Here is a 27750-nt window from a genome sequence, read left to right as displayed (position 1 = left end):
ATCTGTTCCTTTATTCTTTGACATGAAATTTGTAATTGACTTTTTTTCCTTCTTTAATTCCAAAAACAATAGCAAGATCTTAAAAGAGAAAAAACAGCACAGTGCAGTTTTGGCCTCTACAGTAATTCCTCACCTCCATGCAAGTAAGTGAACAATAGATTGAGCCACGAGAGTTCTGCTGTTTGCACAATGAGAATGAACAGAAATGCATGAAACATTTTAAAATCCCCTGTGATTCTTGGAAAGGCAGGCTAGTCTCTCTTGTTTCCATCTGCTTTACATACAGGAACAGCTCTGCGGTTTGCACTGAGATTATTTGAATTTCATAGAGTGTTTGACATTTGATAATAGTGTCGTGTGTTTATAGATTCTAGACTTCCCTGCTGAAGGTTTCCTATCATGTTTGTTCAGGCTTCACCCCCCAGCCCCCCCTCAAATATCTCTGTGTGACATCGAAAAGACAAACCCAATAACTGTTTTAGCTTTGCATGAGCAGATACATATCAATCAGCCTTCTAGGAATATCTGTATTTACATAAAACATTCTGAGTAGCAGGTGCAATGAAAAGAGGGGGAAAAAAATGTTTTTGTAACAATTGCACCATAATTTATTATAATGGAAGAAATTGTTGCTTCAATACCACATAATGACTGGATGTTGTCTACCTGCTGAGATTATCTAACATCTCTCTGTATGTAGCCTCAATCAGGCTGTGCTGCCAAAGGAGCACTGTTTTATTCTAATTGACTGAACTTTATTACAGCTGGTTGATAATCTCAAAAAAAGAAAGAGCTCAGATGACAGAACAACGTGTTTTTATGCAGCTGCAAGGCTGAGAGGTTGGGGACAGAGGGTGTATGCGCAGCTGGATACTGGCAACATTTGACCAACAGGTGTGGTGTGTGTGCAGTGTCTATGGGGTGTGTACAGCCCAGTCACTGCACAATATGCCATTCATTTCAGTGTTCATCTCAGTGGCTCCACAGAAGATTGTGTCTGATCATGCATTTTACAGATTAGGGGATGTACAGATGTTACTACCCCCTACAGGAGCACAGAGTGAGTGCAGATAAAATATCAAAGTATAAATAAATTAAACATAAAACTTCGAAGTGTTAAAATGGCTTCAGTTATAATAACGGTGAATTTACGTATTTTTATATCATTTCGGGAATTTTTTCTTTTCTGCTTTGGACACCTTGAACGTAACGTGGAACCAATGTCCTCTGTTGTCTGAGTTTCCCCCCGGTGTGTTTTTGTCGTCCCACGCGCTGTGAGTAGAGCCGTTGAAGCGCCGATACTGGTTATAATGTCGTAATTTAAAGATAATATTGGTTTAACTGTGTAAAGGTCCTAATAACAGGTAAATACAGCGTATTGAGTTCAGCTTTAGCTCGTAATGTTTGATATTATATCGCTTTATTGGATTTGTTCGTGTGGGTAAATATTAGCTTAACTTACGATACAAATCAAGCCAAATGTGACACTTGTTGCTTTATTTACCACATTTTTTATCCGTTTTTCATTAAACGTAGCAAAGATAGTTCACATTTCTAAGCAGAGTGTTTTCCCTGAATGCACCAGTCAAAGTGCTTCTCGTGTTATCGAGCTGTGGCCATTGTCGTGCTGTACCTGAATATAAACAGTATATTAAGCCGCATTATTTCATTTGTTGTATTAGCTTAAGTATCCACAATCAAACTAAATATATATCTAGCTAAATTTTCACATGTAACTCGCATTTGCGAGTTTAAATATAGCTGTTATTAAAGTTATTATGACCCAGCGTCAAAGCTGACATCAGGTCCTTCAGTGCGTCTCTTATGGTTTTTGGAAAATTATGGGCATGAGCATAGAGTGGATACATGGTTGTATAAAAGTAGCATTAGAGTCCAATTTCCGAGGCTTTTAAGAAAACATCACTATCTTTCTCCCTGCCCTGGATTTGAAAACGGATGAGGTGCACTCTCAGCGAAGGTTCATCTTCCTTAATGACTTCCGTAATAAAATTTGACAATAGCACCGTAATTGCCCAACCATCCTGAACAATTGGACTTTCTGCTTGTTTTGTTGTTTTTGCAAAATATGCATGAAGCCAAGGGTTGCGTAAATGTTTGAGCTGATGACACTGTGCAGAGCTTCAGACTGGTAGGAGTGCGGCTGGAGTGCACTGCAGCCTCCTGACACTGCTGTTGACCTCAGGCCTGTGGCTTATAAAATGCAGCCACTCAGATCAGTTCTGTGAAGTCTGCCTCAAAGTTCACGGGGCTGCGTTTCTGTGCTCAAATGAAGCAGGTGCTCAAAGTTGGCTGCCTCACACTTTGGCATTGTGTCCACCTGAAGCATCCAAACATGGATGGAGTCACATGTCGGTGGTTTCAGAAACCACGTGGCAGAGTGTCATCAGTGTGCAGGTGTCACGCACATTTCTGGCTCGTGATGTCCTCACCTGCGTTTTGTGGTTGCCAGTTTGGAGATTAGGGGCTTACGTCTGTTTCACTGCAGCCACAGGAAGTATATGAGTAGGCAAGAACAGGATGAAATGACAACCTTTGCCTCCAAAAATCACAATGAATTGTGGAAGTCGTTCATCTCCAAACGGTGCTGTCCTAACTCACCCTCACTGTCTGTCCCTCAGCAGAAAGACCTCCTCATCAATGGCCACGCTGTGGTCAAAGATCTCTGCTGTTCTGCCTGTTAATGAGGAACAGTTTCCGCTGCACTTCAGTGACAAAGTGGAGTCAAGTGTGGTGGAAATGCTGAAACGCTGCAGGCAGCAGCTGTACAGCAACGCCGCCAGTTCCAGCCGAATGCTTGGTGCTCAGATCATTTTGGACTTTTCGTGGGAGAAACTCAACACGGGGACCTGGCACCATGTGGACAAAGAATGGAGACGCGTTTATTCGTATGGCTGCCTGTTCAAAGTGGCCGCGCTGTGTCATGAAGATCCATCAGCAGACAGGATCCAGGAGGCTGTAAGGATCTGTGACATGGGTTTACTCATGGGTGCAGCCATCTTGGATAACATACTGCAGGTTATTGTTGGGATTCTGCAGAGTGAAATCAGGAAATCCGCTGACGGGGAAGATGAAAGTGAACATGCTGAAGTCAAGGTCAGTGGTCTTTTAATCCAAACATTATTTTTGTCACTTTAGTTTATCATAAGCTGTTAGTTGCATCAGTGGGGAGCAGTAATGTGATGCTTCAGTAAGATTTTAGTTTGATGCAACCTTCCTAGCATGTTTCCTCTGTGGCTTAAGACAAATATCTGAAGCACTTTTTTTTAATCAAAGCTCCAAAAATGAAATTCCCATACTGTAGTTTTAGGGGAGCAGCTTTCTTTTCTAGATTCTCGATGATTCAGCAGCAAACACTGAAAGGTCAGATCGCTTTGTTTGGATGCCATCAAAGTTGAGATGAAAAGTTTAGTGTGAGGTTAGCGGGATTTTTCTGAATTACATCCAGTTTCTCCCTTTGCCTTTAAAAAAATCCTTCATACATTCAAACACCATAGCTACTCTGTTTTCATTGTCTTTTAATCTACCAGCGTCACCACTGTTGGTATGACTCCTCCTTGGTTCTGGCGCAGAGCTTGACAACAGCATGACAGTGACTTAGTCCAGCCCATGGTGCTGATTGGCTAATTGTTAGTCCCCCGCTGCACTCATTGGGTCGTCTGAGAAACCGCTCTTTCATTTCGTGATGCCAGATGAATCTGTGAAGTTGGTGGAGTGGGCAGATTCAAAGATCTGGACCGAAGGCAACAAAACAGCAGCATATAACTTTTCCTGCCATTCGATTTATCGATTGATCAGATAATCATTTCACCTCTGCTGTGGAAAAACGTGATCACTCTTTTTTTTTTTGCTTTATTTTCGCCTTCAAGCTCTTGATTTTAGAGCTGATTGAAAGACTTGACGGACTCTTGTTGTTCTGGCGTCATTAACAGAGAATAAAGATCGACTGCCCACGTGTTCCTGTGATCAAAGAGGAGCTGGCAGTTCCCAGGATGAAGTGTCCTTCACTGGAGAGCTTCAGCACAAACTACCTGCTCCCCCTCAAACCAGTGATTTTAGAAGGCATCATTGACCACTGGCCTGCCCTCAACCAACACCCCTGGAGGTTTGCTTTTTTTACTGTGTTCTTGCTCATTTAAAGAGCGCTGTTTGCACAGTACGGCTCAGTATCATCCAACAGTATCCAGATGCATTCACCAAGTCAGCTGTTTTACCTATTATGAATATGGAAAATATGAATATGAATTATGGAAATCACTTCTGTCTATAAGCACTGGCTCCATGTATCAGTATTAGCATGTGCAACAGTCGTCTTCCATCATGGTTAAACGCTACAACCCTACTTATGTTCAGTCCAGCCATGTAATCAGACTGATTCACACTTGTGACGCCAGCTGAGGGCACTTATCTTAGCTGAGAGGCCAGAAAACCTGCAGAATGCAACAGAAGATCTACATCAGTTTAACGCCAGGCAGCATGCTGTTAATCCATCGCTGTTAGTTTCAGTCTTAAGATAGGTTAAGATGTGGGAACAATATAAAGTGAGCTTAGGTTGGTTTACTCGTCACAGCATCCCCGATTCCTGACTCTGATGTCTGACACCACAGTCTGATATAACTGCCTCTCTATTTAAGAATATCCTTCACTGTCCTCCCTCTCACTGCCGACTGCTGACAGCTGACTATTCACTCTGACATCTGACATACGGCTCCTGGCATCTGACTCTCAGCGCTGATGGTGGAGGAGGACACTCAGAAGTGCACACTTGATATATTTTTGTGCAGTACCTGAACTGCCAGATTCCTTTTCCTTATAAATGATGCTGAAGCATTACAGCGGTGTTTAATTTGTTCACTGTCTCCCACCTGCAAAGCATAGAATACCTGAGATCTGTCGCCGGTTGCCGGACCGTTCCTGTTGAGGTGGGATCCAGGTACACAGACGAGGAATGGTCACAAACGCTGCTCACGGTCGATGAATTCATTGATCGGTACATTTTAAATAAAGTAAGCGCATCCTTATCAAGTCTCCTGCATTGTTAGCGTGAACAGGGGAAACACCTTCATGTGGTTTCTAACGCGGTGTTTTGACTTGGATTTGCTCTGCGGATCAAAACGAGGCAGCATGGAGGAAAAGCTTTGGGTTACCTCGCTCAGCACCAGCTTTTTGATCAGGTACGGTGCTGGAATATCTTTGGAAATGACTGTCTGATTATGAAACTAATAATTCTGTCAGTTTGCTAATTTATTAATCAGCTTGAATTTTTCAGCACTGAAGAAGAAAATGATCCTTTTTTTGAGCAGCCTCCGTCCTCACGTCACATTGCTTTGAGCAGTATTGGCTTTTTAGTCCTAATTTTACCGTACAAATCAATAGATTGTCTGGACTGAACTTTACAAAAAGGGCACCTTGTCAAGCTAAAAGTTGGGTATATGGGGCGGTTTGATAAATCGGAATGAGGCCAAACGAGGAGTAATCACTGCATCCTCATCCTGCAGGAATCTGTAACCAGCTGTTTATTTATATGCTCCGTGTCTACGAACGGATTTTACAATGTCCTGTTATAACCTGGAAAAAAGTGAAAAATTTGATGTTTTCATTTAGATATTAACACATCTTAATTACTTAATTACATTTACTATGAATAATTATTTGATTTCTCGTGATTAACAAGAATAACTGACTAAAGGAATGTTTTGTGCATAGAAGTGAGGTTGTGAAGTACGTATCTAATGACACATAAAAGCCAAACGCTGGAGTCTGGGCCCTCTCTTATTACACCTCTGATTATTACTTCAGTGACAGCAATGTCCGGCTTCATGTTGCCTCACCGGAAAATAATCACAAGGAGTTCCAGTCAGTGAGGACCACAGATTTCAGATCTGGGAAAAAGAAAGCGCTCATATTGAATCGGTATTGAGTATCAGCAGATCAGCTGATCTGAGTCAGTGCTGGAAGAGAAAACCCTGATTGCAATTACAGTAAAAGATCTGAGGATGAACACATTATAAACAGGACAGCATTTAGCATATGTAAGTGTAAGATGAAAGCGTGCAATGAATAAATAACTCGGAGTCTACAGCCAGGCTATCTGTGCTCTGTGAGGCTCCTCAGGCACAGTGGGGAGTTGAGCTAATTGCTAATATCAGCTAACACGCTCGCAGTGACAATGCTAACATGATCATTCTTTGCAGATATAATGTTCACCATCTGAGCGTGTTAGCATGCTAACATTAGCTAATTAGCATGAACCGCAAAGTACAACTGGGGCTGATGGGAATGCTGTTAAATTTTGATGATGAGAAGTTACGGGTTTGAAAAAAAAAAAAAAAAAAACCGTATTGCAATTCATCCACAGACGAAAAAGCTTCATGACAATACATCCAGTAGTTGTTGAGATTGCTAACTAAAAACCAAAAACTAAACTTATGGCAGCACAAGATGGAAAGTTGGGATCACTAAAGTCAGTAAGCTTCGTCCTCTGGGGACCATGAATATCTGCAGCAAAGTTGTTGAGATATTTCATTCTGGACCAAAGAAGTAGACAGACTGACAGAGCAGCACTGAAGTCCCTGGAGCCGTGCGTGTTTAGTGTCTCTGAAAAAGAGAAACAGCACAATATTATTTAGTCAGTGGAATGAGTCTTACATGCCTGATTGATGTTGCTTTAGATACCAGAGCTGAAGGACGACATCCGCCTCCCTGATTATTGCTGCCTGGGCGACGGAGACGAAGAGGACATCACTGTAAACGCATGGTTTGGGCCTGGAGGTACAGTGTCTCCACTTCACCAAGACCCTCAGCAGAACTTCCTGGCTCAGGTGACAGTAGCACTGATTGATGAATCCAGTTAGTGTCAGAGATCTGTCACGTGATCGCAGTTTGTTTACCACATGGGATTTCCCATCAGGTGGTGGGAAGCAAATACATCCGCCTATATTCCCCGGAGGACTCAGACAAGCTGTACCCTCATCAATCCCAGCTCCTTCACAACACCAGTCAGGTGGGATTGACAGTCCATAGAGATAGCACATGTTGAGCCTGCAAATATATGCAGCATTTCCAATTTCTGGCTCCTTCCATGCAGGTGGAGGTGGAGAATCCAGACACGGAGCGATTCCCGCAGTTTGCCGAGGCTCCGTATCTCGAATGTGTGTTGCAGCCAGGAGAAGTGCTGTTCATCCCTGTCCGACACTGGCATTACGTCCGATCCCTAGAGCTCAGCTTCTCTGTCAGCTTCTGGTGGTCATGACTGCAGATCCAGAATAAAAAAAAGTATATTTTTGTAGAGTAAGATTTGAGTTTGGCTTGTTCTCTGCTGCTGTGGAGGGAAATCAATCCGGAGTTTTTAACTAATGCGAGGCTAATTCTCAGAAATCTTAGGACAACCACTGATCACACAAACCTTTGATCCATGAACAATGAACACACTGCCGAATGATTAGTTTAATTGTGCTGCTGATGATTGCCACGCCGCCTATTGTGTGGAAAGCTACCGGCAGGAAAAAGAACAAACAAATGAGCAGTTAAACTGTTTGTGCTCATTTCATCCTGCATATAATTTAGGGAGGGTTGTTAGTCATCTAATTTGATAGGATATGTTTCTCTTTTCAAATTGGCTTATTTAATTGTGTTCTCAACCTTATTCCTACAAAAATCCTCAGATGTGTGATTTCCATAATTCATGGAAATGAGGCAAGTCTTCCAATTTAATAACCGAGTGAGCCACAGGTACAAAAATGTGGTGCTAAACACGGGTTTCCGGTTTAACTGACAGTGAGGCAATCAAGCAGGTCACCGATGAAAATTAATAAATGAAATGAATTAATCCCCCGGGCACAGACAGACTTTCAAATTAAAACTGTCTCATTGGTTAAGTACCCTGACAGTACAACTCTTGTTGAGCACCAAAAACACAACACCTGACTACAAAGACAGCAACACTTAATTTCGGGTATCGGGCCTCTGACAGGCCCCAGCCGTGCATCCCGTAGGTCCGTGTCTATCAAGCTCTCCAATTAGAAGCACGAAGTGTGTGAGGATGTGACAAAATGGAGAAGATGAGCGCTGATGTACACATTTGATCTGCTCTTCAACCACAGTCGCAGTCAGCTAAAGTAGTGCTCTGGGAAATCAAGGCTGCACCAGGCAGAATGCTTGAGAGGAGAAGGTGAAGAGATGTTTGGGAATATTTTAGTAAACACAGCAGCTCAAGAAAATTGAATTAAATTTGCTGTTTTCCCTGATTTTGAAGAGTTAGAGGTTTGAGTGTGAAGAACGAAATTAAGAGTCTAAAACATGAGAAAATGGCTAAAACCAACTTGAGCAATTGGCTGCAAATGTTTTCGACTGAATTTGGAATCACTTTTCTTGAAGTGCTTGTAAAGGTGATAAATATGTGCTCATAGATACACATTAAATGATGAATGGCTCATAGACATACTTATCTCAGCATCCATCAAAGCGCTGCAGGTAAAATGTGTAAAGATTCTACTTATTTATTCTGATTTTCAACCGAGAAACACTGTGAAATAACTAATGGCTGCTGCATTAGACATGCCGGTGATCAGGTAATAGACTTATCCAAACGAAGTTACTTTCCTTACAAGGTTATCTCTCCAGACCAATAATATGAACCCTGCCAGAATTTAATTCAGTGAGTAAATGCCGTAGACTTCACTTAGCCCATCAGTGCTTTGTTGTTGTCAAGTAAGTGGCACAATTGACTTAAGATCACACAAAACTGCTTACTCTCATTATAATGTAATCAATACTCAATTACCAGTGCAGTAATGTGGGACCTCTGGGCCTATAACCCTTTCTCTTCCATCCAGACCCTCTCCCCCTGCTGCTGTTTTGATTAATGGCCTCATGGATTTTCAAATAAATCTGGCAAATCAGGATTAAATCCAGGAGATTTGTCTTGTTTTGTGATACAATAAAGTGACTCCTGGATGTGCATCGGATGCCTTGTGGTGGGCAAATCAAGTTAAAGTGAAACACAGACTGATCTAAATAAAAAGACAAAGAACAGTTCCAGATTTTTCTCAGTGAAGTTATCCAGATAATTCAGTCAGCCTGCTTAAAGCAGGGCCTTTAACTGATTTACAGGTCCTAAGCAGCATAATCAATAACGTGACCTCAGTAAATATTCCTCTACATTATCTTTAGCTTGAACCTTTTACTTCAGCTGTTTTCAGTTACACTGAGTCTCTCACATCTACACCATCTGAACTGCATGTTTATTACAAAATGCTAAATAACAGTAAAATGCATAAAACTTTATTCATCAAAGATCCACAGAATTACAGACAGACACCGACAACATGCAAAATGTACAAAAACAACGTTAAAAACAATGATTGTCAGGCATTAATTAGTTAACACGTTTCATGACAGGAACAATATTGCATTATTTTGTCTCATCTACTTTTATCAAGCTGCCAATCAGTGACAAACTATGAACGGCTATAAAAGTTACGAGGTTACAGCTTTCGATCAAATATTTTCAACAATACGATTTAACATTTGTCTTTATTAACAAACCTGAGCTGGAAGCAGACGCGGATAAGTACGAGATAAGGCGAGTGGTTATTTTTAAAATCCTACAGTAAGACCAACAGTGCGACGGTGCAGCGAGAAAATCACGTTAAGGATTAATGATGACACTGTGAGCGCCTGGTAATTAGAACAGAAAGAGTGCAATGAACGGTTCAGGCTGATAACTAATCAAAAGTTGTCTGAAGGCACATCGGTTTCAGTTGTGGCAACAGTTCTGAAAGTGAATGTTGTCCAAGTGTCTATGAACTGCAGTGCAATATACTATCACAATAACCCTTCATGAAACAAAAGAGGACTCTTCTGACGCCCTCGTGTCCCACTCTGACTAACAACACAACGCAGATGCAGAAATGTCTTCGTTCTAATATTCCTGCAAGTCTACAGAGAAGTTCTGCATCCTCTCCACCACGAAGAAGCAGAGCGTCCCAGTGAAGCCCAGGATGACCATCAGCAGGAGCTGCCACATCAGCAGGACGTAGCCGCTGTAGAAGAACGCCACGGCTGCAAAAACAGACTGACAAAAGGGGAATGGGTTTTATTCTGCTGTTTAATGGAGGAGCTGTGGACAACAGCTGCAACCTGGACTGCAGGAGCAAGATTATAATCTCAATCCAACACTGCCAATCAGATCTCAATGGTGCATTTACTGTCATAACCATTCAATACAGCCCTCCCCTGAAGCAACACTCCAATACTGTCCAAGTATGTTTTTCTGTAGCTAGCGTTCAAATCCACAGGATGTGTTAGAATGTGGGACATTTTAACGTGCTGTCATAACAAAAACTCTAAATATATAACAATTTCTCCCTTTTGGTGTCAGATTTTTTTCTCAAAGGAAACAGAACAAATGACTGACAGCGTAGATGTGTTCGCTGCAGCAGACCTAAAATGCATTTTAATTTCAGTGGAACTTAAAGAAAATACCACAGTTTCATAAGGTTTACTTCTTAGAGGGCAATTTTGCAGCAGAGAAAAGGGGAGATTAAGTGGTGGATGTGAGTCTGGTTCTTTTCCTTTTTAATGGGGCTTCAGGTGAATTTATTTCATGCTGGACAAGACAACATTTTAACCCAGCTTTGCTCAGCTCTGCTAACAATGTCTGAGAATTGGCAACTCGGGATTACCTGGATGAATTTAAAGATGGCAAACGCAGGCGTGCTTTGTTCAGCATAAACACGGCCTAATATGCTGTAGAGCTGTGTGTTGAAACAACTGTCCCCGAGTCCAAGCAAGAAGCTGCACAGCAGGGCAATGGATACGCTGAGAGAGAAAATACACTTCTCATTAAAATAAAACAGAATCGTGACCGGCCTTCCCCGTGTTCACTCTTTCTTATTCTTACACTGTTAGAGAAATGAACTACCTTGGAGCGAGATATGGCTTCTTTTGGGTGCTGGTGTTAAAGACAACGGGGGCATCATCTGGGATGTTGAGGAAGATCAGATAGAAGGCAACGAAATGGACAACCATTCCCAGGAACACCACAGAGGTCCGTCTGAAGCGATTGTTCTTGCACAACAATCCAAACAAGCCTCCACCTGACAAGAACACATGTATGAATTCAATGCAGCGACTTTAAATCACCTAAACATCACTGACGGAGGAGAGCAAACTTACCCACAATTTCTCCAATGCCTACCACGATCCCAGAGATCCCAATCAGGCCTTTGGCAGCTTCTCCAAACTGTGCAGTTGCTCCAATGCACGTCCCGTAAACTCCACTGTAGAAAGATAGCTCCAGGCCTGGAGAACAAGTAGTTCGCGCTGTAGCTGCGAGCCTTCACTGGAGGCTAAGATACTTATTCCATTAATGCTTTCGACTTACCGCTGTACGCCATGCAGGGACTCAGGAGCAGTATAGTTTTCGCCTTCAGAAGTTGCAGGATGGTTTCTGAAGAGGAGGATACATAATGCACTCATCTGAATTGCTAATAAATACATTATATTCCATACACTTGTATACATCTGGCTCGAGCTCAGATATAAATGCAAAGGCCCCATTACCCCGTGACAACTAGAGTTCAATGCAGATAGAAGCTGGGAAAATATTCTGTCTCAATAAGACAAAATGCCACATTTAAATGCAGGTGAAAAAACCCCCAAGAGAGAATTTCACTCAGGCAGTTAGAGAAATTCAGATTTCAGAGGAAGAAATCTCACTAGGTTTGTTTATATATGCCCCGGTGCCCTTTCGTGACATAAATCACTGTGCATTTTCGATAAACCTGATACCTTTAAGGCAGGTGTACACCTGCACACAAGATACACACAAGACAAAGAGCAATCTGCTCATCCAAACAACTCCAGGCTGCACTGAAGGCAGGCGCAAGTGCAGCAGAGTTTCCTGTTGACAAACAGAGATATGATCTGAAATAAAAGTCTAGCACAGGCAGTTTTTGTGTACTATGTTGTAATGCTAGAAGAGTTTTATCCAGATGAAAGCTGAAGAAAAACAAAACTGCCTGCGACTGCCTGCTACTTTCAGACTGAGCAGAAAAGTGTGGACAACTAGAGGTGACCAGCTAATAACCCGGAACGAAAGGAAAATAATACACACATCTATAAGATCACTTACTACGTACTTATCCTATACCACAGTACCACACACTAACTGTCATGGTGTACTGTTTGAGCAGTAGTATCATCATCACCATCACATACTTCCACCACCATTAAAATGTCTTTTTCCAGGATCTTACTCATATTTTTTGTCATTGTCTACCTTCTGTTTGCTTGGATTTTTCCCAGCAGAGAGCAGCTCCTCAATTCCCTTTGTGCATTGCATCATGGGAGAATAATGTACATCAACATCACGCTCAAAAATCGATCATATTTAATATGCATGCTGTCTGGTTTGTCACTATTCCAGTGTGAAGATGAACCACACTGATTAGAATGAGTATGTAATATGGACTGAGGACACACTATTAGTCTTCTTACTGCATACTGTTAATTATGTGTCCATACATACATATGGATGGATGAATGCAGTCCATGCATGTGCATGAAAAGTGTACATGAGCAAATCCCAAGTGTCACTTAAATCTAACAGCTGATCCAGTATACACTATTGTGTGTTACTCCAAAAGCATCAGACTTACTGAATTCTGATTTGGCATCCTGCACGGCGGCGTTTGCTCTGTGCTTATACCTAAACAGAGAAGAAATCAATTTTAACTTCTACAAAGCTGAAGTTAATCAATAGAAATGCGTGAACGAACAATGACACAACTTCCTGCAGGGGAAGAACAGGTGGAAGATTACAAATCAAAGAGACATTAGCTGCACAAAGGATTCCTGAAAATCCCAACACACTGCAGAAAAACTGTTTTTCACAGTAAATGATGGCTCCCTATAGGATTCCTTGTTGTGCTGTTGGAATCATGCACGCACTCAAACTCAGCCAATACGCGAGGATCAAATACTTCCATCTTGGAGATATGAAAACAGTTTGCAAACACAATCTGCTGCAACAAGACAGAAACAGGCAAAAAGAAAATCTACTTTCAGTCTCATCATCGTTTTTGTTCAAATGTCCTGCACATATCCTTGAACTTCACTTATAAAAATGTCCATTTGTGTCCAGCGGTGTGCTTACGTTGCTGCTGCCTTGAGATTTCCTCTTATATAGTGCCAGCACAAATGAGGGTATGTCAGGAAGAGCCATAGACCAAAAGAGAAAAGCAAACTTTTTCGAGGATGAGATCATGGCGATGGTGGAGGAGACTGAAGGCAGGAAACATGTATTACTGGGACAAAGGGTTGACAAAGAAAGCCAAACACACAGCTCAGGTGTGTGTCGCTGCTGCTGTGAACGAGGTGAAAGACAGAACTGCGGCTGATATTGAGAAGAAAATTAATAATGGACTGACCTTAAACGACAAGGGAGAGACAAAAGAGCGAAAAGGACAATGTGGCGACTTCAAAACACAAAGAGTCGCTGAGAGGCTGAGGCCGCGGCCTTCCTTTGTCTGACGCGCTTAACGGAAAAGAATCACTGCGATACGGAAAAATACGTTTCGCTTTTTGTTAACAAGAAACAATAATCAACTCAAAGTGATCACAGCGATCAAAGAAAACGTCGATCAACAAAAACACGGCGAACCCGCTCACCCTCTCTCTCTCTCTCTCTCTCTTTGTCCAGACTCAAGTCGTAAAACCTTGAATAACTCTGAAATTGAGGGCCGCGCCTGGAGAGTTTGGGGTCTTTAGCTGCTGTCACTCTCCCAGACAAAGATCCGTCCCGGCTGGCCCAAACCTGCCTGATTGCACCCTGCTCGTATAAAGTAAAATGATTAGGCTTGACTGTCAAAATTGCAGCGAGCTGGAGAAAAATGGCTGGTGTCATTTTTTGTGAAGGACAAGAGTGGTTTAAAACTCAGAACTGCGGCGTTAAGTCATCTTGAAAATCCTCCCAAAATTCAGCGTGGGTTATTAGAAAAACTCATTTCTTTGTTGGAAGCTTAACGTGGCGAACTGGATGAAAGGTAAATGAACAGTTTGGTCTTTATGTCGCGTTCATTCTAATATATTTGTACTGTAACATGCAGCAGAAAGCACAGTCTGCTTTGTATTCATCACTCCAGGTCCGTGCCCTCTGTATCCTTTCTCAGCGGTGGTTCAGACATTTGTGAAACATAATTATCTGAAGGATATTCACTTACATCACACGCGTCGAGAGCAGCGACTGCCCTTCCTCTTCAGAGAGCATCTCCTCTTCACGATGATGGCTGTTACCCAGCACCAGAAAGCTGAGTGTGCCGAGTATGGAGGCGACCAACAGGGACAGAAAAATGTTTTTCCTGCTGCTGTCTGAGAGAGGAAGATTAAAATAAACCGCTTAATTAAAATACACAAGATATATTAACAACATTAAGCTGGAGCATTTTCAGAATAACAAATAACTACCATAATCCTCTCCATATTTTGCCTTAGTTTTGCTCTTATAACCCTGACAGTATTTACACAAGTTTAACCTCACCTGAAATCTCTGCTTTTCCGTTCCAGTCCAAGTAAATGTAAAGATTGCCAAACAACATGCTGTGAATGACAAGACAAAGAGGTCAATCAAGAGCGTGAATGACTTTCACACAAACACAAAATGCATTTCACATGATAATAAATCATTGTAGTGTAAAAAAAATAACTACGCTAATATAAGTTATGAAAAGGGAAACACCTGTACATGCACATGTAGTTTAACAATACTAATAATATTAACGGTATCTTTGGTTTTGCAGGAGTTCAGTGCAGCCAGCGAGGAGGCAGCTGGGGAGGACTGGCGGGGTCCGCCATCTTTTCCTGTGCGAAGCTGTAAAAACTCAAACCCAGAGTTACATTCTGTTCCCCTCAGATGATCCAGTCACCACTTGGTCTGATTAATCAGAGCAGTCAGGTCCCAATCTGCGTGCAGCAGGTTTCATGTGGGTTTAAAGTTTTGACCTTTAATCAAGCGCTCCCATTAGGACAGTGAGTGTGCTCACACTGTGTTTGACAGACAGAAGAAGCAAACAGGAAGGGCTGTTTTTTGGGTAGAGTTGGATCAACTCTCCGAACGCAATCTGCATTTCTGCCTCTGAGGATGCTTCTTTCAGTGTTTTTAAAAAGCTATTTATTTTCCTTTCATGGTGAACAGTGCAGCGCTATAAAATGCTACGGTCTATTTCTGTCTTTAATTACACATCACCTCAACTAAAAAATGTAGATGAGCAATTAGTTTGTCCCAAAGCCTCGCTGAGGGATAACTGGGGTTATTCATAAAAGATAAACTGCACGCCGCGTGTGTCTGCAGGCTGCGAGGAACTGATTCACAAGTTTACTGTAGCTGGGATCACCACTGCGGCGTCTGATTAGCATTGCCCTATTGTGAGTTTTGGCACAGGTGACAGCCACAGTAATTATTATACTAAATCAATTTGCATATTTTAACAAATACAAATTTGTTGTCCGGGCCAGTGTGCAAGACGAGTGGGCCAAACCTAAGAGATGAAAAGGCCAAAACTCTCCCCTGCAGAACTCCAGAGGCTTCGCTGTTTATTGATTTTGACTGACAATTTGTAATTTTAAAGTAAAGCGTGCAGTAATATCCTGTCAGGCTAAGAATACAGACAGCACAGCATTCTGGATGACGCGATGTAATTATATCTTACATCGACTGGAATCAAACACAACAAGGGAGGAAAAACCATGAAAAACATGGTGATGAATTGTGTTAAATAATACAATTCAGGCTATTTTAAAAACAACCTTGGTATAAAGCAAATTAGAGAATAATATTTCATTCACTAAAGGCCATTTTTAAATAATTTCACAGAGAATCTCATAAAGTACGAGTATTAAAATGCAGCGTGGTTTAAATTAAACCCTTTCAAATTCTAAGTGAAGTAATGCATAGAGGTAAAGGTACTCGGGCTGCATCTATCAACACTGAATTGACTGGAGTTTAACATAATTGTGTCAACAGTTGTGTACCTGCACTGTAAGAGAGCCCAGAACATCCCCGTGTTCCTGTTGATGGTGGAAGCCTCTGAGTTTTCCACCAGGAATTGACCTTGAGCTGTCCAGAGCACTGCAGGAAAGCAAGAGAGGTCATGTGAGGGGGGATTAAGCAGTCAGCTAATTGCCTGCGTGAAGTGAAAAATTATCTTTCTGTGTTTGTAAGTAATGCATCTAAGCACACAGAAGCCCGGGACATGATAAAAATTCATCACACTGCAATGATGTGCATTAAAAACAGCCCAAAGGAGGGCTGCTTTCTCAGTATTTCACTAACATCTCTGCTCAAAGTGCTGCACACTATTTACAGACACCGCTCCTAACCTATTTAAGGTCTAATTTGGGATATACTGTTTATACGCATCAACACATCCCAGTCATGATAATCCCTGTATGCATGATTAAACACTATTTGGATTTGAACACAGGAACTGAGCCGAGGCTGCAGAAACCAACAGGAACCGAGGCGAAGTGTTTATGTGCCTCAGCATCTTGGGCCATTGTTTACACACTGTATCCTGCTCAAACGTTGATGTGTGCTGTTTTTGTAAATGGGATGTGTTACACTACGTGCCAAACCTGCCTGTTCTTGATAATAAACTGACAGAAATAAACAGGAAGTTTGAGCTGAAATGATAAGCTGATTAACCAGTTAGTCAGCTGATGGGAAGTTATTATTATCATTAATAACTATTTTGATAACTGAGAAAATAACAGACAGATGAAACCATCATGAAAGTAACTGTTTGTGCTGTAAGCAAGATAAAACTCGACATATCCTCTTGAATGACAGTAAATGTAACAAATATCAAAAAATGAATGAGACCCATTAATAATGGATCTTTCCTGATATCATAAGCAGGATCTAGGTCTGCATCACAAAGTAAGGGAGAGTAGTTGTCTTAAAGGACGGGAATTTGCTCTAGTTTTGGGATACTGGAACACATGTCATCTTCGACTCATCGCTTCCCTCTGAGGCAGCGAATAATCACTGCCTTATCTATAATCTGCATGCTGGTGCAAACACATGAAAACAATCTGTTGTGACAGTGAAAATGAAGGGAGACGGACTCACTGGCTGCTCCGATGCCGATCAGCACAGAGGTCAGGTAGAAGGCCCATGTCGAAGGGGCGATGAACACGGCGACGTACCCGCTAGACAGACAGCATGCAGAACAGTAACGAGCAACACGTCTCAGCTTCAGCAACATCCTGTTTTTAATCACCATGACAATGTTTACCTGTAAAGTAGGCCACTCAAAAACATAGCAATTTTTGGTCCAATTACTGCAACGGCTGTCGGTGCAAGCAAATTGGAGAACGAGAAGACCCCGTAGATGATTCCAAGGCTGTAAGGGAAGCAAAGAGAATTATTATTGTGCTTTCACTCAGACATGCTCTCTTTCTTTAATGAACAGCGGCTCCATCCTGAGCCGTGAACCTGCAGGACCCACCTGTGGTACCCGCTTCCACTGAAGGTGCCATTCTCCAGACTTTTCACCACAGTTTGCTGGAAACAGGATGGAGAGAAACTCTGTGAGGGTTAGACTAGACAAATTGGGTCATTGTTGCGTCCTCGGGTCATTCATCCGGTTTGATTACTTCACTGCCCACTGAAGAAAATTAGAAACACGAGGTGCGCCTGACATACAGCTGCGTTTGGCCTGTTTCCAGCTGCGCATCAGACATGTGAGGCTGGATTTTTCTTTTTTTAAACTCAGTCTTTTAATAACGAAATGCGCGTACAAAGGTTATATATCTTTATTAAATTTAAATTAAATGTAAACTTTATAAATGTTCTACATTACAAAACAGAAATGTAATATTTGTAAATCCATAAGAAATAGTGTGCTTTTGTGTGTCGCCTACACTTCTAACTGCACACCCAGGTGTGTGTAAGAGCAGCATGGGCTTATCCTGGAGTTTTTAATGAGTTTTACAAAGTTGGGGGTCAGGAAATCTGTTCCGATCCGTCGATAACAATAAAAAAAAATCTCAACGCAACGGTTTCTCCTGCAGGCTGTGGGGAAAATCAGCTGTTACAGACAACAGAGCAAACCCGAGTGACTCACGGGGTGAGAATCACTGCCTCGGAAGAGTGAAAACTCCGAAAAAAAGCTGAACTCACTTCAACGTTGCCACAGGTGGTGAAGGCGGTGAAAATGAAGAGAAATCCCAAACCCAGAACCACAACGTTGAAAGTCCGTCTGTCTGCCATGGCGTTGGCCCGCAATGCATTTCACATTCACTGCGGCTGAAGTACAGAGCTAAGAGAGACTCCCGTACGGATCCATTAACAACTCGGATAAACCCATCTTAACAAAGTGGCGCCAGTAAAGTTGACTTTTCTAACTGTTCAGTAACACTTTAATGCGCCAGCAGCGCAGTCAGTGGACAGTTTGGACGCAGGCGGCAGCTGTTATAAAGGACACTTCCTCTCCGTCATGCCAAGTACGCATGACAACTTGTGACTTTTATTAAAACCAATTTTCTACTCTTCCTTTTTTCTTCTTCGATCTCTCCGTTACGGATGCCCCCCTTTCCCTCCCACTGCTTCTTCTTCTTCTTCTTGTGCAATTTGCGGTCATTTACACTCATCCAGCTTTGCTGCCTTCCATAGGTAACCAGGAGGAATATTCTCCCATGACGGGGAAAGCCGTCATCCTGAAGAGGGATGAGAGCATTTACCCGCTGTGTTTCATTATTAAATCAATTTCAGTCTCCGTGATTGACTGATATTTAGAGGACATGTCATGATCAAGCGCGTGCACTAATTAAGATCACATGCCTACAGCTTCCGTATGAGGAGGAGGACCAGAAAAACATGCTTATTATTATTATTATTATTATTATTATTATTATTATTATTGTTATTATTATTATTATTATTATTATTATTATTATTATTGTTGTTGTTGTTGTTGTTGTTGTTGTTGTTGTTGTCAGTAGCAGTAGCAGTATAACTGTTTGTCCCATTTTTTTGGCACAATTTTCAGATTCATATAATTAAGTTAAGCCGAAGAGAAACTGGGCGAATGAAGGAATTTCCCAAATTATAGTAATGTCAGTAAAAAGGAACGCTCTATTGAAGATGACTCAAAGATGCAGAACATGGGGATAGATTGTCGTCATAAGTAACTAAAGGGATTTTTGCTTTGTCCATCATAAGTTTTCAGCCTGAGTAGCATAAGAGTTTGGTATATGAGAGAGCAGGGGTGGGTGGGGGGGGTTACATGTTGTCATGGTTGGAGATGTGTCATGTAATCCAATAGTTGGCGATAATGCATTTTTTTAAACCCCAAACGTCAAACAATATCAAGAAAGAAGAAAAACGTAACCAATAGCCATCGACTAAAGTGCCACCTCTCGGTGTCTGCTTTCGCTGCCACAACAACAAAGAAGCTGAGCGAAGTGAGTTGATTCACGCCCGCTCACTTCCGTGTTTGCCAAGAGTCCCGTATGCGGTAACTTTGTACAGTTCGTGTTGTCAGTGACTCCAATAAAATATTTGTTTTGTGCAAGGCTTACTCGATCATTTTAAGGTCATATGTTGTCTGGTTGATCATAAAAACAACTGTTTTTGTCAAAAAATAATAGTTAGTTTCAGTTAGTCTCGAAGGCGCATGCGTATGGTCATTCTGCCGTCTCGTCCACCGGCTAACTGAATTTACATTTTTTCTAATATTGTGACGGTAAGTATAGCTGTACTTGTTATGTCTGTTTAAAACAGATTTTTTTTTCTACTTGTTATGTTGTCACCCATACATGTGTGCTTGAGCACGACTTTCGTTGTGATCGACTTGAACTTCCTGAACATCAGCTCTCATCCTGCTCTCTGTAATCTCTTTGCCACAACCTACAACAGATTGTACACAATCATCATGGCGACCCAGGATGGTGGGTACTAAGAAAATATAGCAGTATTTCTTTTGTATATTTACATTTTGTCCCAACACTCTTAATGAAATAACGCATGGTTGTAACTGACATGTTAATATATTGCCCTTTCCGTTTAGAGTAATGTCAATTTACGTTTCTCCGTAACGTTATTCTGTAAGTTAACTGTTCACCAGTGCTGTAGCTAGCTAACGTTAACGATGGCTAACGTCAGTCAAATTTAGCTAGATCTTTGTAGGGCTAAAGTTGATATTAGAAGATTCAACCACTGTCAGGCTTGAATTTAGTAACTTTTGCTGCTGAATAGATAATTACACATGGTTAGGTTTTAAATGTTAACGACGAAGTACCAACGGACGCTATGTTGCGTTCACGTTACCAGTTTTGTAGCCACTAAGGCCAGTCATGTTACAAGATCCCGTGTTTTGCGTGTGCCGGTATATCATTTCTTATTTAAAAAATCCTTTCTGTTTGGGTTCGAGCGTGGTTCGGACTTATTTGTACCCTAAAGCGACACACAAGAACTGTAAATGGAAGAAAGAAAAAAAAGCATTGGTGGAAAGGGCTAGAAAAACCACAAGAGTCAGAAGCGACTAAGCAGAAAAAAACGAAAGCAGACTTCATTAAGTTACAGTCAAACTCTGTCGACTCATAACCACATGTCTTTACTTCACGTTAGCTGCGTATGAGGAATTACATACAAAACAAATCTAATTTGTATTTCGAAAGAGAGCCATGCCGATTGTGAAATAACTGTTAAGGACCAGCTGAGCCGGTGTTTGTCAAATGAAAGCCTCTAAAATGAAGAGACTTGGTAGATTTTAAAAGGTATAAGTCGTGTGTGAAGGCAAAAATAAATAACTTACTAAAGTTGTTTAAAAAAAAAATAGAGATGGAATGTGTTAAGAAGAAGAAGAGTTTCTTTTCATCAGTGTTGCTAAGTCATCCAGGTTCAGACACATTCAGTGTTTGTTCGTTAGCCACCTTTAAAGCTGATAGAAGATCTTTTATGTTGTGTTATCATGTTTCATTGTATTCCACCGTGCTGTTTGGTGGAGATTAAAGGCTTTTCTGTTGTTTTTCCCATTTTTTTGTGACATAACTTACAGGTCTGCTTTGTTTCAATTTCACTTTCCAAACCTAAAGTGAAAGTTTGCATCATTTGGCCTCATTTCATTGCGAAACAAGGACTCCTAGAAACACATCATCTTAGTGCATGTACTGTACTATCCACTGTTTCAAGTAATTGTTGCGAGACACACGTGCATGTCGAGTGTCTCTGTGGTATGTAGGACATGCCGGATGTGTATTCCTGAATTTTTGCATCTATTTGGGAAAATGTGAGAACAGCAATCCACTTAGGAGCTGCATAGAATTTCATTTAATGGCTCTAAATCAATGTTTTCTTTCTCTTGCAGGAAGTGAAGAAGTCATAATGGAAACTGAGGCGAAGCCAAAAGAAGCTGAACCACTAGGTGAAAATGCTGAAAAAGAGGACGCAGAAACTCACACAGATGCAGGAAACGCCACAACTCAGGACTCTAGTATTAGCAATGGGGACGACGCAGATGACAAGCAGGAGATGGTGGACTTGAAGATTATCTGGAACAAGAATAAATATGATCTGAAAATTCCTGTTGATCACACCGGAGCCAAACTAAAAGAGAGCATCCATTCTCTCACAGGTGAAAGCACACAGTCGTTCACCTTTAGCTAAATCTTATAGTGGTCTTATTCACAAAGACTCAAAACTGAATAAATGTTCTTCTTTCTCTTCCTAGGTCTTCCACCGGCAATGCAGAAAGTGATGTACAAAGGCTTGCTTCCAGAGGACAAGACGCTACGTGAAATTAAGGTTACAAATGGTGCAAAAATTATGGTGGTAGGATCTACAATCAATGATGTATTAGCTGTGAATACACCCAAAGAGGTCATTCAGCAGGAAGTTAAAGCAGAAGAAAACAAGAAGGAGCCTTTATGCAGGCAAAAGGTGAGAGTCATGACATTTCCGCAGAATGGAGGAAAATATGAATGATGTTTTGGGATTTTTAAACCTGCACTGTTGTTTCAGCAACACAGGAAAGTCTTGGACAAAGGTAAACCAGATGACATAATGCCGGCTATTAAAGGAACAAAGGTGAGAGAAGATGAAGGGAGAGCAGTATGTATTTTTGATTGTCTTGTATTGACTGCCACAGAAGTCCAGAGCTGCTCTCACGGACGTATGTGGACGGTATGCCAGACACTGCGAGTAACCGCCTTTTTCCATTAACAGGAACGATTACCAACAGTGCCTTTATCCGGAATGTTTAACAAGTCCGGAGGAAAAGTTAGACTCACATTCAAACTGGAGCAAGATCAGTTGTGGATCGGAACAAAGGGTGAGAGAACTGGCCTCATTTTGCTGAATTCGCTGCAGCACAAACATGCTGGTGATTAAACGTTCTTGATTTTTTTTCTGTGTTTTTCTCTGCAGAGAGAACGGAGAAAGTCCCAATGGGCTCCATTAAAAACGTAGTGTCTGAACCCATCGAAGGCCACGAGGACTATCATATGATGGTAACTGTTCTTGCTGCCACCTGCATGTCAGACTTATCTGTGTTATGACAGGTGATAATGCCAAATGATCCGAGGCTGACGTGTGCATCTGGGGGCAAAATGAAGACAGTGAAGATTGTGTGATAACTGTAACAGCTGAGGAACAGACCGGATTTGTGTTGCTATTTCTTCCACCAAACTAAATGCATTTAGTTCGGTTGTGCGTTGTCTATAAAGATCTTTTCTGGAAGTGAGGAGTGCGGGTTGAGCTGCTCACTGCAGTCAGTGTGGTGTGCGTGCGTCAGAGTGATGGGGTCATCGTTTGCTGTTTTGGGCTCTGCAGCCGAGTGGGAAATGTCAGTGCTTTCTCTAGATTAACCTTTCTGTCTACAGTCTGTTCTTCATTGTCAGTGAAATAGAAGTCCCGGAACAGAGAACTTAATTGATCTTCACTTGTCTCGTGGAGATCAAAATCTGTTTTTAAGAGAGCCAAATTACGTGTCGTAGCTGCATTGATATAAAGAATATAAAGTGTAGAAGAAGGTAGTATATCTGGTATATGAGTGTTATACTTTAAACATGAACGGGAAGTAAATAAGACCAGAAAAAGTCACCTGATAATTCATTTTATTCCAGACTGACAGCAGAATGGGGGGAATGTCGTGGCAGTTGACCACAAGTGCACTCAAGCAAAAATGTCAATCATAAGTTGAACATCTTAGCTTTGTATGTGTGGGAATTTGAGGGAATTTCCAGATATTCCTGCTTCCATGTTGAGATTTACTCCCACCTCCCACTGACTGAACATTTAGGTGAGAAGGGCCTGTGCAGCCAGTGACAGTCTGTGGGAGTTGATTCCTGTGCAGTTCAGCCGTGTTTCATGGTATGGATCCCAGTATGTGCACTGGATTGATAGCAGATACCAGTCTGTTGATCTGAAATCGATGTGTTGTTACATCTGTTAGCGCAGAATAGTGGAAGAAGAGCGACTTAGTGTTCTAATGTTTTGGCTCAAGAATGAAATGTGATGCCAGCGACTCCCTCGGAGCGTGTTTCTGCGTCACTGAGGAGGAGATGAGGATGATTTAAACTGGCAGGGAGCTTTTCCTGTAAAGTAGTATCCTGGTCATTGATTTTTTGTGATCCACCCTGTTTGCACTTCCTGTTTAAGTTTAAAAATAGAAGGTAAGGAGTGAACAGCCGCATGGACGAATATGAAAGTCGCAGTATTTTTTGTACGTCAGACTGGCTTTTGGTGGGCTGTCGTATTTCTGCAAAGGAAGTCTTTTTCATGGAAAGGTCTCAGGAGAGGCAGCGTGCTGCACACAGTAGCTATCAGGTCTCTGAATGTTGATCTGTTTAACAGCTTTGTTATGTTGGAAGACGTGCAGGAATCCAAATGTCCATGCGTGTCGTTCCAGCTGACCTTATTTTACATGGTTAGACCTAATTTCATCCCTCCAGATGTCACATTGATCTGCATCCAAAACAGTTTGTTGGTATCGACAGTTTGTAGGAAATGTGAACTGTAAAATCATTAAATGTGATAATTTGTGACACCCCCCCCCCCCCTTTCCCCTCCTTTGTAGGCTTTTCAGTTGGGTCCAACAGAAGCTTCTCAGTATTGGGTCTACTGGGTGCCTGCACAGTTTGTCGATGCAATCAAAGACACAGTCCTTGGAAAATGGCAGTATTTCTAATGTGCCTCTTTTTTTGATGATGAACTTCGGATTGAGAGGAGAAGCCCATGAAAAATGAAACTGGAGTCAACAGCGAGGCTTCAGGAGCTTCTTGGAATACGTCGGAAGGAAACGGACGGATGCCTGTGGACTAATCATATTGTTTTTAGGTTTAAAGTGCACTATGTGGCAGCATAACATTTCTCAGCCCTGTTGATCATTCAAGGTTTTCAGCAAATCCAAGGGAAAACAATGAAACAATTGTACAGAAATTGCTAACACTTTTCTTCAGTTATTCTTAAAGAAATAAAACTTATTTAATGAAATGAATGCACTGTTGCATTGTTGTTTGTATCCACCCAAAACTTTGTCTTCATGTGTTTTTGATTCACTTTGTGTGGAACCAAAGTTTTGGACGTTTGGACAAAGCTGGTCTCTGTACAAACTCTGTATTGTTGTGTGGTTTCAGGCTCAGCCACGGATTGTGGGATAGATTGAGGTCTGAACTTGGCCTCCTAAAGACTTCTAACGTCTGTCTTTACAGAGTCATCTTGCTGAAAAATAAATCTTTTCTCCCTTCTTTCCTTTACAAGCCTTGCAGGCCTGCTGCCATGTTTAGTGTTCGTCTTGTATTTAACACAGCTTTTACTGTGATGGCCTGAATGCTCATTCTCAGACCAGAGAACTGTCTTCCACTTTGTTAATTCCACATGAAGCTCTTCATTCGGCAGAGCACCTCTTAATGGAGGAAATGATTAACATATTAGGCTTGTATCCCAACCTGCCTTATTTCCCTTTGCTGGGGTGAGTAAAATTCAAGTGATAAATTTATGCATCAGAATTATTTTTGTGACTTGCAGGGTTAATTAGTGTACTAATTCATTGCAGCATGACAGACAAACAGCTCTGTACTTTAAAACATGAAAGTATGGTTAAAAGCAACTTCTCTTGATTGTGTTTTTAATTAGTCTTACAGCCCGCCTCTTCATTTTTTTTATTTATTTATTTGTTTATTTTTTTTGTTTAAATGCAGTGTTTTTCACACCAGTATTCATCAAAGGGAATGAATGATTTACACATTAGTCTTTCCTCAAATTTGCAGTTCACACCACCAAACTGGTGGCAAATAACTCTTAAATCTGTTCCGAATTCGCTAAACAGAACGAGTTAGATAAAAGTTTTTCCTGTGCTAGATGATGTGTCCCTGGAGCTAATATGTACGCACATTTTTTTTTCATCCCATTATAATAATAGAAAAAAATGCGCTGAAGTCAAAATTCAATATGAAGTTTTAAAAAATGGAAAGCCATGACTTGGAGCTCTTTTTATAAATGGCAAAAGCTGAAAATTTACTCCAGAGGACAAAACTGTGTTAGCTTTTTACAAACTTATTTAAAAGGTCCACCTGACCTTCATAAGGTAAAATAAAGTGTGGTTGATGTTTAGAGCCAGAGGTGGTGCTTTTACTCTGAAGGATTCCGGACCGGAACTGAAATTGCTGCTGTCTGAAAGACACGCCCAGAACTTCCGGCAGAAGAATGTTTGGCGGGAAGCGGTTAATGAGAAGTTCCTCAGGCTGGAAAGACTGCGGGGAGACAGCAGCAGCTGGTCATGAACCAAGCGGAGAAAACAGCCGGAGAGAAGAAACGTCCGCCGCCCGTCAAAGTGCTGTCCGCCCAACTGAGGGCGGCGGGGAAGCGGACGACGGCCGACAGCGGGGACGCGTATGTCATCAGGCCGGGCGGGGGTCGCTCTCTGCTGGTCTCACTGGTGTGGATGCAGGGAACTGTGCTGGACGTCCAGCTGGACAGAAACACCGTCCTGCTGATGGATGAGACGGGGACCTTTGCTGTTCAAGGCGTCAACAACATCCCCAAAGGGAAGCCATGTTTGTCCCAAGGTACGTGAAGCAGACCGACGCTGGTGAATGGGTCAGTTTAAGAGATGAAGACTTTCAGGTGTGGAACACCTTTGTTTCACTTTCCTACAGACACACACACACACATCAGGTCTGGATAGGAGAAAAGAGCAAGTCAATAAAAACAGCTGTACTTAAGCCAGATAAATCTGCAGGGACCCAAGACCCCCAGGGGCCCTGATAGACCCAGGCCCACTGTATGTCAAATGATTTCTGATAGTTTCACTGATTAAAATAAATATGGCTGCAACTAACTAATATTATTACACTGGAATCAGAATATCTGGCATTTTTGAAAAATGACTTGAAATATGAATCAGTTATCAAAATCAGAAATTAAAGCAGTTTAGTGATTAGTGTCTTTTTTTTTTTTTTTTTTTTAGCTCTAGGGCCCCCAGACAGGTTAATGCATCCATGGTGGACTCTTTTAAACCCTGTTCTTTCCTCTGTCCAGACCATGTAAGACCACATAAGTCTAGATACAAAACCAGGAGATTTTCTAGACTGGATCCAGTTCTGTGTCCTGTTTGTGAAGATGAAACTAAATGTGATCTTGTGATCTGTTTTACTGGAATGATTTCACCTTATTGCAGATTTCCGTGTGTTTTCTATGTAAATGTTGAGTGCTGAGATCAGAGCACAGCGCGTCTGTTGTCTCATCCTGTGATTCCGGCCTTGTTTACATGAAAGTCTCCCTGAGAATTGCAGACCGTGTGCAGGAACATTAAGCTCCAGGACACTGACTGCACATGAATCTCTTTACCTGAAAAACAGCCTCATCTCGCCGTTATCACCGTCCTCGTTCCCTTCAATCTATTGTCACTGAACAATTGACCACCTGCTGCTGCTTTTACAGGCAAATATGTCATGGTGATGGGTGTCATCCAGGCCGTCTCCCCGGAGCCAGTCATCCGTGCAGTGAAGATGGCAGACCTCTCCGAGCTCGCCGCGCTTCACAGACGGATGTGGAGGCTGGAGGTGGAGGACCTGCAGCAGGTGCTGGCCTGAATGCAGAGCCGTCGGTGGAAACGCCGCCTTCCCTGGCGCTGGGATGACCTGCTCCTGTCATGCGTGTCCAGCTGGGTGTGCGGTATTGAAGTGATTCTTGACAAATGGAAGAAGAAAAAAAAAAAAAAACCTACCTCATAGGACCAAACAGCACACTCTGCTACGATGTCAGGCTCCTGACCGGGAGGCGTGATGCAAGAGTGACAATGACTTTGACATGAGAAAACAGTATTTACGCTGAAGTGTGACGCTTAAATAGCAGAAGTTATTGGCTCCCGCTCCAAGGAGATGAGAGAAGAATTGGAGCTGTAGGCCTCTCTGCTGGATTTATAGCTCTCTGTTCTTTACGGTGCTGGACGTGTACCTGAAGTACACCTCCTCAGGACACTCGCTAGCACACGGCTAAAACGTAAGTTATCCAGTTAAAGGAATGACGTCTCCAGCCATCCTCCTGAAATCAATCCGCTAATGCTCGAGGAGGAAAATACCACCCACACTGAGACATCCTCTACCGTCAACTTGTCTTTGTCAGATTACATCACTGACATCTTTGTAATAATCTGGTATTCAGACCGTCTACAAGATGCCAGATATTAAATATTTTCAAGACCTCTGCCTATTCCTCTGGACTAAAAG

The 27750-nt window shown here is 41.9% G+C and overlaps 4 protein-coding genes across 6 annotated transcripts; 3 read left to right on the top strand and 1 right to left on the bottom strand.

Moving 5' to 3' along the window:
* The first annotated feature begins 1248 nt into the window (after positions 1–1248).
* kdm8 (lysine (K)-specific demethylase 8) lies at positions 1249–7312 on the top strand. 2 transcript variants are annotated; one of them, XM_076752609.1, is made up of 8 exons: positions 1249–1364; positions 2640–3114; positions 3951–4123; positions 4892–5024; positions 5142–5192; positions 6690–6839; positions 6929–7021; positions 7106–7312. In XM_076752609.1, exons 2-8 carry the CDS (start codon positions 2659–2661, stop codon positions 7268–7270), a joined length of 1221 nt encoding a protein of 406 aa, XP_076608724.1. In that variant the 5' UTR covers positions 1249–1364; positions 2640–2658; the 3' UTR covers positions 7271–7312. The 2 variants fall into 2 exon arrangements, with proteins under 2 accessions (XP_076608724.1, XP_076608725.1); XM_076752610.1 differs by having other exon boundaries at positions 1252–1364; positions 2643–3114.
* Positions 7313–9266: 1954 nt separating this feature from the next.
* LOC143334080 (UNC93-like protein MFSD11) lies at positions 9267–18626 on the bottom strand. The gene is made up of 13 exons (XM_076752608.1): positions 18203–18626; positions 17529–17584; positions 17316–17423; positions 17150–17229; positions 16051–16147; positions 14561–14619; positions 14244–14391; positions 12681–12730; positions 11405–11470; positions 11197–11322; positions 10943–11117; positions 10704–10839; positions 9267–10093 (listed from the first exon to the last, which is right to left on the bottom strand). The coding sequence occupies exons 1-13, from the start codon at positions 18290–18292 to the stop codon at positions 9941–9943; spliced, it is 1344 nt and encodes a 447-aa protein (XP_076608723.1). The 5' UTR covers positions 18293–18626; the 3' UTR covers positions 9267–9940.
* A 1085-nt stretch (positions 18627–19711) lies between these two features.
* Positions 19712–24518, top strand: ubfd1 (ubiquitin family domain containing 1). 2 transcript variants are annotated; one of them, XM_076751543.1, is made up of 7 exons: positions 19712–19766; positions 21390–21656; positions 21753–21961; positions 22043–22108; positions 22247–22352; positions 22448–22530; positions 24099–24518. In XM_076751543.1, exons 2-7 carry the CDS (start codon positions 21407–21409, stop codon positions 24207–24209), a joined length of 825 nt encoding a protein of 274 aa, XP_076607658.1. In that variant the 5' UTR covers positions 19712–19766; positions 21390–21406; the 3' UTR covers positions 24210–24518. The 2 variants fall into 2 exon arrangements, with proteins under 2 accessions (XP_076607658.1, XP_076607657.1); XM_076751542.1 differs by lacking the exon at positions 19712–19766 and adding an exon at positions 19921–19971.
* Positions 24519–25799: 1281 nt separating this feature from the next.
* Positions 25800–27652, top strand: rmi2 (RecQ mediated genome instability 2). Its single transcript, XM_076753492.1, has 2 exons — positions 25800–26088; positions 26963–27652. Exons 1-2 carry the CDS (start codon positions 25800–25802, stop codon positions 27112–27114), a joined length of 441 nt encoding a protein of 146 aa, XP_076609607.1. The 3' UTR covers positions 27115–27652.
* The last annotated feature ends 98 nt before the right edge of the window (positions 27653–27750 follow it).

The sequence above is a fragment of the Chaetodon auriga genome, chromosome 16 (genome assembly GCF_051107435.1).
Source record: "Chaetodon auriga isolate fChaAug3 chromosome 16, fChaAug3.hap1, whole genome shotgun sequence".
Classification (NCBI taxonomy): domain Eukaryota; kingdom Metazoa; phylum Chordata; class Actinopteri; order Chaetodontiformes; family Chaetodontidae; genus Chaetodon; species Chaetodon auriga.
This window is presented reverse-complemented; position numbering and strand designations above follow the sequence as displayed.